This window comes from Halictus rubicundus, chromosome 10 (genome assembly GCF_050948215.1).
Source record: "Halictus rubicundus isolate RS-2024b chromosome 10, iyHalRubi1_principal, whole genome shotgun sequence".
Lineage (NCBI taxonomy): Eukaryota > Metazoa > Arthropoda > Insecta > Hymenoptera > Halictidae > Halictus > Halictus rubicundus.
Genome location: NC_135158.1, coordinates 11,404,253 through 11,415,423, shown reverse-complemented (window position 1 = coordinate 11,415,423; position 11,171 = coordinate 11,404,253). Strand labels below are relative to the sequence as shown.

Below are 11,171 nucleotides of genomic sequence, written 5' to 3'. Positions count from 1 at the left end.
GAAGTGTGTAGCAAATTTTATTGTAAATCTGAAAGTATGTACTAACATTATGAATAAGAATGTTGATGGATTTTTGATGGAAGAATAAGCACACAGATTAAAACAATGTATCGATTTCTCACTCATCAGATTCTTGGTATTTATTAAATAACTTGTATAAAATAGAAATTTGGATGCAGTTGTATAGCGCAGACGTAATTATCCTTTCACTTACATATGCACATATGTAATACAATGAAATAGATTTCTATGCACTAATAATATTTAATGTACATAATTTTACAGAATACAGATGTATTGGTTTCAACAGAAAACGATGTTGAAAGAATTTTTCATTAGAACCTTTAGAAGCAAATATAAATATTTTTTTACAAATAATAAAAATAAACAATATTACTTGTTGTTAATAAGACAAAGGATAATGATAATTCTTAAAAACAAAGGACACTTTAAAGCAATGTAATGTAAAATAAATATGTATGCATGATTTTTAATGTACATAATAAAATATGTCTTCGCTACATAAACACTTTCGGAATGATGAATTCGAAATACGTTTGGAAAACATGATTTTAAAAATACTTGGTTTGGACAATTATATTATTAGCAACGTTTTGCTATTATGTAAAAAACTATAAAATACAGTAAATTATGATAGTATGTCTATATTAATTTTTCTTTGGCAGTGGTGGTGGAACTAATGTAACTCCGGTAAAGTAAGGATGATTTAATCCTTTTTTTGCTGTTATCCTCTGATTTGGATCATAAGTCAAGAGTTTCTATTAAAAGAAGAGATATTAAGATTGACATAGAGGAAAAGAGGTGTTAAATGTAGATTTTGAATTGCTGCAAAAATATGATTCTCACCATAAGCAAATCTTTGGCATCAGATTCAAAGGAAGGTACAACTTCTTCAAAGCATTTTGATTCCCATCTTGGAAACCTTGACGTATAATCAGGTAGCTGTGACACTCCAGGCCAAATACTTTCATCAGGTGTACCTAATGTACGAAATATCCTGAAAAGCTGATCTATTTCTGAGTCTCCTGGAAACAATGCTCTCCTGGTTGCCTATGGGATTCACGTGAATATATTGAAAAATTAAAGTTATTATTTCAGTTAATATTTTCAGGAAAAAATTTCTGTAAGTATTTTATTCATATTAAGATTACAATACCATCTCTGCAAATATACAACCAAGACTCCACACATCCACAGCATTAGAATACAATTTGGTTCCTAAAAGAATCTCTGGTGCTCTGTACCAGAGGGTTATTATTTCATGTGTATATGTTCGAACAGGAACACCAAAAGTCCTGGCTAATCCAAAATCTGCTAATTTTATGTGGCCCTCCCGATCTATTAACAGATTCTGTGGTTTTAGATCTCTGTGTAAGATGCAACGAAGATGGCAGAAGGAAATTGCATTCAATAATTGAAATAGATAACTCTGCAAAAATAACAGACTTGTCTTTGAAGAATGCATGCACCTACTTTCAATTCTGATTATTTTTGAGAGCAATACCTTTACAAGAGCCTGATCTAATCCTCCTTTAACAGAGTCTAGTAATTTTTTTAAGTCTTGTTGTAAGAATTCAAAAACAAGATAAAGATGTTTGTCGCCATCTACCACATCAAACAACTGTACAATATTTGGATGATGAAGTTTCTTTAATAATGATATTTCTCGAATAGCAGTGGATGGAACACCTTCGCTTTCCCTGATAGAAATTAAATATTAACATTCGTTGATGGAATAAAATATGTATAATATCCATATACGTAATAAAATATTTATAATACATATAATATTTTATTACAGAACAGTATACAATTAAATTTAAGTTAAAATGTATACAGAGATTTAGGGAAATTTTTTAAAAGTAGGTAAACCCAGAGGTAATACTTTTGTTTGTTTTGAATTGATAATTTCTGAAAGGCTTGTATTATGTTTATGTAACATGTATATAACATGTTCATAGTGGACAAGTGAGCATGTTATTATGTTATTATATAAAAAGGAGTAAGACTATTAAATTTCATTAGAAGTACAAGTCTATACGTATCTACATGTATAAAAAATACATATAAACTAACCAAAAACTAACTCTATAACTAGATGTGAAAAATAAGATCTTCATAATAATTTTGATTATAAGAGACAATCACTATCACCGTATTAGTAATCGATAGCTATTAGAAAACTTATGTTTAACAAACTACACAGGAAGTGATGCAGTGTATAATTTTTAAACGTTAAATTTTTTAATGTGAAAACAGAGAAACCAACATAAATCTAAAAAGAATTTCATCTAACTTTAAACAAATTTGTAACCAGATATAAAAGGAATGATTAAAACAGTTGGATAATATAATTTAGAATTAATACCTCATCCGTCATACTATCTCCATCTAATATCCTTAGATTATCATTTGGTTCTATATACAATTTTTGGAGTAACAAAAACTAGACGCCGAGTACCCAAATTAACATTATTTCTGAGATGACCTACCACATAACTTACATTAAAGTTAAACTTTTCTTCTATTACACATGTAAAACAAAAATAATTAACTAGCTTCCAATAAGCATAAATCATAAACAGTCATTTGGTATTATACTGTACATTTAGTAAAACAAATAATGTAGGACAAACTTATACAGGAAAAATCCACTGATAGCATTAATAGTTGCACTGAATTAATTAAAAGCTGTAAAACTAAAAACCAGGCGAGCATAACACAATGGGACAAGCTGAATAATGTGGTGCTACGAAAATTTAGTGTAACGTGGCCCCTGCAGATTCAGCTGACCCCAATGTGCAAATTAGCAGATATGTTAGCAATGCATGTAAGCAAAAGCTTAGCCGATATGATTAATTGATTTCCTTTCAATGTTATTTGTATTATAAGGAAGAATAACAATTCAACATACATAATTATTCAGTTATTTACAAAATGAACAAATATTTAATTTTGCAAAGTAGAAAAATATTTTAAAATAATGACATTCTTACAAACGAAAATGAGGGGGACAAAAATGATAACAATTTAAAGTTTATAGGGATTAGTTACCTCGAATAAGTATGAGGTGTCCATGCTTATAGAAGTGTTCTATTTAAAAATTTTTTTATTGATTAATAAAAAATTGTACTACAACATATATAAGAATGAAAGATATCTAGTAAATCAATACTAATTTTCAATGTTGCATACATACGTAGCTAAATATAAAAAGAATATTCTTAAGACAATGGACAGTTTTTGTGTGAAATATCTTAAGTACTATTTTTATATACTTGTAGAATATACGTTTAAATATACTGTAGATTTTACAATATGATTTGTGAAGCTTGATGAAAGAATTATATGTTCATTTTGTAGTTAATGTAGTATTATAAGTTTCTCGAAACTCGGTACATGTATTCATAAAAATTGGAAAATATTTGTAAATAAATGTTATAAATGACATACGTCTCGAGACGAATTTTCTTAAGTGCCACCAGCTTCCCAGTCAGCTTATCTTTCGCTTTATAAACCACCCCATAGGTCCCTTCCCCTATTTTTTCGATCTTAACGAAGTTGTCCATAACCTCAACGCCACGTTCGACGTTGTCGGTTGTCTTTTGACACTCCGTTTTAGTTGCCAGTTTTTATCACTGTTCTGATATTATTTGAAATTATATATTTGTAGAACATTAACAAACAATATCGGTGATTTCTAAACACTTTTTAGGTGTTGTTTAATCAAAATTGTTTGTTTATCAACACCGCTAAATCACTTGACATGCGTGCTACATTGCCGCCATGTTTGTTGAGAACATTTTAGAATCTCGATTCGAGAAATCGATAAAACCGAACAGTAGAGTAGATCATCTTATTAGATAATCCGTACCGTAATGGGTAAATAAATTCGATAAATTTTCCGTGAATTGCAATCAAACCAGTTATAGATTAATTTTAAAATTGCCACAAGGGAGAGCAAATGATGCTGAAGAAATGACGAATGTCAATAGGGGTAGAAAAGATCATTTCGTGGAAGAATAATTTTTCCTTCCTTATGAACGGAATAAGATACAATAAACAACGCATGATATATGTTTTTAATTCTATAATATAAATAAATATCATAAAATAATTACTCCACACAATTGTTTAAGCTTTATAAATATATTTATTGATCCAAATTTTTCAAACGATTATAATTCAATTATAAATTAATTATCAAGTTTACAGTGTACAGATGGAAATTGACCTGAAAGAAAGTACTTTTCGTTATTATTTAGTCATTTTAAATACAATTCTTCGATAAGATGTAGATATTCATTATTGATATATGCATACAACACATATTATACTAAAAGAATGTATACATTTTAATTAACATTTCTATAAGTTGTATTTCGTTTTGTAATTAATTTTCCGATTTGATACAGTTTAGAAATACTTATGCATTTCTATCATATCTGCTTTTAATTTACAAAATAATCTCGTGTAACTGTGTTACTTTAATAAATGAATTGTTGACAATGTTATTGCTAAAATTATATTACTAAATTTGTATCATTTCCATTATTTAGGATTATGATATCATAAACTATAATTATTTATGATTTTATTAATGGAATGTGATACGTCTTTATTATGCACAAGTATATAATTGTAAATTTAGATGTATGACATGACATCCATACTATGGGGTTATAATACATGTTTTTGATAAAAATAGTAGCATATAAAAATTAGAATATTTTAATATTAACCCTTTAGTTCATGTTACACATAGGCATGTAACACTTTTAAGTGTAAATCCAAAGTTACTACACTTACTAATTCTTACATTAAATGATAAAATTTAATATAATGAAACACGCTTCGTTTTTGAATTTTGCTTTAAATGTTATTGATATATTAGTTTTACATGCTCTATATTCCATATTTGAAATCGCAAAACATAGTTTCTTATCAATTTTCACAACTCGTGTAGTAAAGGGTTAATACATTTCACATGATTTAAAGACGTAAAATAAACATTATAATATATTTTAGATATAATTCATGAATCGTTTTCAAATTTTTTTCCTATTACGTAATTACGTAATTACGTAATTAAAATATAAGACTTAAATTTTAATCTTGACATAAACCGAAATCACAACTGTCAATTTTTTATAAAGTAAAAAATATTATAATCCAATGAAATGGATATTAAAATAATGTATGAAGTGTATACCCATAATTTGCGTAGATCCTTTTAAGATTATTTTATAATACATACGTGTACATGTTCTAAGCGTGATATACATATATAATTTGTTCGTGTAAAATTTAAATCATTTGTAAAAATAAACTAAATTCCGTCTAAAATTAACACGGTAATAAATTTTGGAAGTATAATAATCATTATAATTATAGATTGATCATTCGTATGAATATTATAATTAAACTGCAAGTTTTATGCACTTGTAACAAGTCCGAATGTCTAAAATTCAATAAGTGCGTAAACGAAAGTTTTTAAATTATTTCATAATAATCTACATCTGCATTAACATCCCCAGTCTAATAATAACATGAAATGGAAATAGGAAATTGACATAAATTAAAAACTTATAACAAGGTGATTATGGCATTATTATAATATACACGGCAGTAATATGATAATATACCAGGATGTAAGATTTCTATGTTTAATACTTTTATCGCGTCACGTTGTACTTTCCATTATAGGATAAATATGTTTGATTCATTAACGCGATATCATTATTTAATAACTTCCCAAAAATTAAAAACATTTAGTAACAAAAGAACATTCTTTTCAAAAATTGATATACTGTTGTATAATTTGTAATTGAGCTTTTGCAAGAAAAGTCTGATAATTTATAAACTAAATAATCATTTATCATAAAAAGAAATTAAATATAATTTTATACAGTTTGAAAAAGCATCACATTATTAGGAAACAATTGTGGCTATAACAAAATTCTAGATTCTGAATAAGAGATCACATTACTAATAATGGTAAATAGTGAAATGTTTGTAAAATGTTTCATAGAAGTAAAGTAAGCAACTTTTGTGGAAATGCGTCCGCAGAAATGTATCTAATTATTACATTACAAGGCGCATTGAGGCTTAGTACGATTGTTCTAAATGGATGACTAGAGCACACATTTCGACTGTCGTTCATTTACTTCGTGCTAAATTGTAGAACTATTCGCTTCTCAAAGGTATTGTTCCTGTTGAGCATTGTAAACTGCAGTGAAAGACAAACAGCTTTATCAAAATTATATTATATGAAAAGCAATATGCTACGAAACAAAAATCGAATCTTTGGTTCTGAAATAACCAATTATTTCTAGATACGATACTGTAGCAATTAAAATGGATTTACTCAATTGCGTAATGAATTACTAAAAAATATAGTAATTTAGTGCATACATAATTTCCCTTTGAAAACTTGTAGTAGATTAACACCTTAATGACTGCGTCATCATGCTTACAACTTATATTTAATACTAAATATAACGAAATCGCCTAATTTTTCTTCAGAAATATGCAAAATAATTTTTAGTGTTATGAACGCCTCGTTTGAATTCCAACAAAATAACAGTTTTGTATTTTATTTCCATATTGGCTGGATATACCAGCACATTATTCATAATAAAAAGACACTATTTTATGTAGCATAACATCGAGTACTGTCGTTAAGGTGTTAAATTGTGTAAGCCGTTTTGACAAAAATTATAATGCTGGAAAGATAGTGTCCTTCCGTTCAGGATTTAATTGGTTTCTATAACGTCTTGTCAAGAAAGCTGCAATCACCTGAAAATATAATTATATACTCTTGACATTGATCAATGTTTGTGTAATTCATAATACTGACATTATTGATATACAATGTGTCTGTGACTATTATTAAAATGTACTAGAACTAATGAACTATACATATAAAGAGATATGAAATTAAAATTCAGATCTTTTGTATGTATACAGAAAATTGATAAGACTGTTATATTAAAAATAATTATAACTAGAAAAAGTGGCATGATTATCTCTTTTATATGCACACCCCAAAAGCAAAGTATTATATCTTTCATTAGAATTTTTGTGTGCTAGCTGTTATAATTTAATGCTATGTGAATTGAAAGTGCAGAAATCTTTTATTTACATGTTTGTAAAAAGATGACAACTACATGAAGAAATTATCAGTACTAATGTCAAAAACACTGCAGTAACTATTATAAATGTTTACATAAACATATAATAAGGCTTTACTTATTATATGTACACATGTATTGAATAGGAAAATACCGTTAACTCTGCAGAATAACACTTGGTCAAGAAATTCAATTAAAATCGAATTGAAAATCTCTTTTTGAGATTTTAAATATTAAATGATACTATGTTATACATAAATTGTGTCAACAACAAAAAAAATATGCTCGTACATATCAATATGAAATTTAAAGATCACAAATGAAACCACCCACCATCTATTAGGACGATCATATGAGGTGACAGAGGACATAGTGATGGTGTTAGACTAGAGAAAAGCACTAGGATTAGCTCGTGGATCTTTCTGGTTCCTGTATCGCACGGTCAACCATACACCAATAAACTGCAATATGAGTACACAAGTTAACATCAGCTCGATAACATTTCTCATCTTGACAAAGAGAAACATGTCACAAATGTAGTGTATCTTTTAAGCAGTATATAAAATTTGCACAGTACACTTTATAAATGAACACTGTATAGTATTTAAAAACTCGTCTTATATAAAATAAATGGCTGTTTCTAATATATTACCTCAGTGAAGCTAAAGAACAATCCTATACTGCCACATAATTTGAATGCATAATCAATTGTAGATTGCAATATTAGCATACATGATGGGCACGAACAATCAGGATCGGTACTATAAGAGCAGCAAATTTTCTGAAAATGTAAAGTATATTGCAAGTTATTTTATGTCTGTGCAGTATACATTGTCTATTTAATTCAAACACACTTACATTGACTTTTTTGCAAGACAGTGGATCATCTTCATCTAAATCTAAGTTAGTACTATTAAAGCTGCAGCAATTGAAAGTTGTCTGAACTTTTGCTTTTAAATCATTTCCAACACGTTCCCAGCCCTACAGATATTATTGAACATGATTGCCGCTATAGATACGAATTAACAGCTGGACAAGATATTGATATATAAAATTACCTGTTCTGCTAGCTGTTCTTGTTGTTTGGTGTTAACAGCTAGGCAAGCGCAAGCAATGCTGAATTGAATTAAGAACAACAGGAAGAGAATAAACATGTACTATAAAAAGAATGTTAAGGATTTTATAGAATATATTTTTATTTATAAGACACTTATGATTTAATGAAAGTAACTGTCGATATAAATGCATATTTCATATCTGTTTGAAGCAAGTTATTGTATTATCTTAAATATAATGTGTTACCTTAAAAATAATTTACTACAATTTAAATATTCAAAGCAACTTTATGTTTGATTCTTATGATATATTGTCCTGTAGAATCACCCTTTGAATTTTCTTCCACCTGTTACCAAGCACTCTGTATAAGCAATACTTTATATACATATATATACTGAAATATGGATTTGTTAAAGGATACAAAGAATAACAAAACTTGATGGTGTTTAATAGCACCAATGAGACCAAGTATTGAAATTAGAATTAAAATCACTCCGCATGCTAAAATACCACCAATTATGGGGAGATTTGTAACTAATGCGGATGCTCTTCCATAAACAGCAACGCCAATGAGAATGAATGCAACCACCTAAAATGTTAATAATTTAAAAGTACTTTGTTTTCAAATTCCTATGGCTCAAAACTATACACTAAAGAAACAAATAATTTTTACATGTCTTTTTCTCATACATGTTATATAAGCTGCTAGACAAATAGACTATAAAATATGTTAACATTATCGAGAAAAATCATTTCTATTAACTGGTGATAACTAATAATAGTAAAAAATCTTAGATATATTTGAACATATGAAATATACATATTCCATGTAAGGTAAATGGTTCCTTGGTGACAGAAAATAAAAGGATAAAATCATTTTTCCATCGATCTCGTATGCATTAAGACTATTTGGAAATGTATGAGAAGCTGCGATCAAATTTAATGATATCCAAAGGGTTCTATTTCGTATAGAATAGACAAAGTCTATGCCCGGAAGTGCAGCTTACGATGTAAAGGATGTTTAGTGCCGTCAACGCATTTTTGGAACAGGTGAAGCCGCCACACATCTTCGTATATGAGCTTTGTTCTCTTCAGCGTATTCACCAGCAAGGGTTCGTCGTTATGTTGACCCACAGTAATTTAAGAATTTACACGAATAACACGAATTAACAAGGAATATGCATACGCGGTCAACCCTGGTTGCAGACAGTTTACGACTGCTCGCACTGCTACACTTCGAGTGCAATCGACTTCGATTCCTCGAGACTGCGTTTCACCCGCGCAAGATAAATATTATACTCAGAATTTTTATTTTCATAGATGACTGTTTGCATTGCGTTACAGTAATTGAAACGTTATTAACAATACAATATATTTAGCATTTTCGTTCGTTGTTATAAGTATGGTTATCTGAATATCTAAAATCGATCTTAAATTAAAAATATTTGTAATTTTAATATTAACGCACAAATATATTTGATTGTAATTTAGAAAGGTAATGTATTTTTAATCTTGCGACGATAATTCTTATAAGTAAATAATAAAGTTGATTGCAGTATTTTACTAGTCACAGCTTTCTAAAAGAAATTTCGAAACGGTTTGTTCATGTTTACATATTCCTCAAATTATATTGTATGTCTTCTTATTTGTAACTAAAATTCAACGCAGATCGTTCTTTGTTCTTTTAAGTCACATTTAGACATTTCAGCGAAATAAATATTAGCGTCATAAATGTTTCGTGATAACACGCGCCAAGATTAAATTCTCTCCATGCAAAGTGCAAACTAAACTCATATGATAATGCATAAGGTCTGTGTTTTCATGATAGAATGTATAATTCTTAAGAAATATCGTAGTTTATAAAGGACACAGTATGTGTGTTTGATACATCTATTTTACGAAAGTATATTCTTATACGTTCAAGAAAAAGAAAACAAGAACACAATTTTTGTTAGAACGAAAAGGAAATAATAAATGCAGAAACAAATAATTTATACTGTTCAATTTGTACAGAAAGCAAAATAACAAGTTTATTACATTGTTTCTAATTACAACGATTGAACTGCAATTAGGCCGACAAGAGTACTAAGAATTATTGAATACAAATTTAAATATATAAATATTAAATATATAATGTGCAAAAAATAATTGTTACTGCAGGTAAACTCAGTATTAAATCTAATCCCCTCCATCGTTATTTGATTGTATTTTTTGTTATTAAATAAATGAACTATGGTTTTATGTGACCTACTTTGAAGCTATTCTTCTTACTTGAATTTTACGTTCGTTCCACTTCTTGATATTTCGCGAGTCCAAAGTTATTTTTGAACCTGACCTCTTATTTCTCAAGTAATTAAGTGATTTTGTCGTATTACATACATTATTTACGATATTATGCGCCTGTACAAGATAGAGGGAACTAAAGTTTAAAGACGAACGGGTTATTTGACGAACATTGATCGAAGTAAATGCAAATTTTGAATAAAAGCTTTTTATTCGGCACTTTCTCATCGACTACGAATTTCATTTTTGGTAATTATCAATTTTTATTTATTATCAGATTTAAGAAAAATAATTAGCTTCCTTTTATTCAAAGTCATTTATATTGCTTTCTTCAAATTTAACTTCAGCGCGTACAAGAATTTTACTGTGGGTCAGAAGCGACACAGTTTAACCTTACACGTAAAAATAAACATCTTTATTCGTAGCTGTTTTAACATCCGTTCTCCAGGTTTTAATAACTAAATAAAAAGTAAATATAAGTATATAAAATAACAGTAAATATATTGAAGTGATGTTTCATATATTTTTTAAGAAGCACTTCACACTCTTGTAAGACCTTCTTATTATTAGCTGATCGCGAGACAATGTCTGTGTATTACAGCGTCATTCTACTTACTATACTATGTTATCCACAGAACGGATGATAAGTTATGCTTTTCTTTTAGATTTTAGATGTTA

General features: G+C 28.4%; 2 protein-coding genes across 3 annotated transcripts; both read right to left on the bottom strand.

Annotated features, from left to right (window-relative positions):
- Position 1: 1 nt before the first annotated feature.
- LOC143357916 (cyclin-dependent kinase 2) lies at positions 2–3,836 on the bottom strand. Its single transcript, XM_076794621.1, has 5 exons — positions 3,475–3,836; positions 1,526–1,721; positions 1,178–1,450; positions 868–1,071; positions 2–779 (listed from the first exon to the last, which is right to left on the bottom strand). Exons 1-5 carry the CDS (start codon positions 3,588–3,590, stop codon positions 669–671), a joined length of 900 nt encoding a protein of 299 aa, XP_076650736.1. The 5' UTR covers positions 3,591–3,836; the 3' UTR covers positions 2–668.
- A 315-nt stretch (positions 3,837–4,151) lies between these two features.
- On the bottom strand, positions 4,152–9,442 carry Tsp97e (Tetraspanin 97E). 2 transcript variants are annotated; one of them, XR_013082899.1, is made up of 7 exons: positions 9,218–9,440; positions 8,632–8,799; positions 8,213–8,311; positions 8,013–8,135; positions 7,807–7,935; positions 7,488–7,615; positions 4,152–6,819 (listed from the first exon to the last, which is right to left on the bottom strand). XR_013082899.1 is itself a non-coding variant. In XM_076794622.1 (6 exons), the coding sequence occupies exons 1-6, from the start codon at positions 9,275–9,277 to the stop codon at positions 6,739–6,741; spliced, it is 660 nt and encodes a 219-aa protein (XP_076650737.1). In that variant the 5' UTR covers positions 9,278–9,442; the 3' UTR covers positions 4,152–6,738. The 2 variants fall into 2 exon arrangements, 1 of the variants encoding a protein (XP_076650737.1); XM_076794622.1 differs by lacking the exon at positions 7,488–7,615 and having other exon boundaries at positions 9,218–9,442.
- Between the last annotated feature and the right edge of the window lie 1,729 nt (positions 9,443–11,171).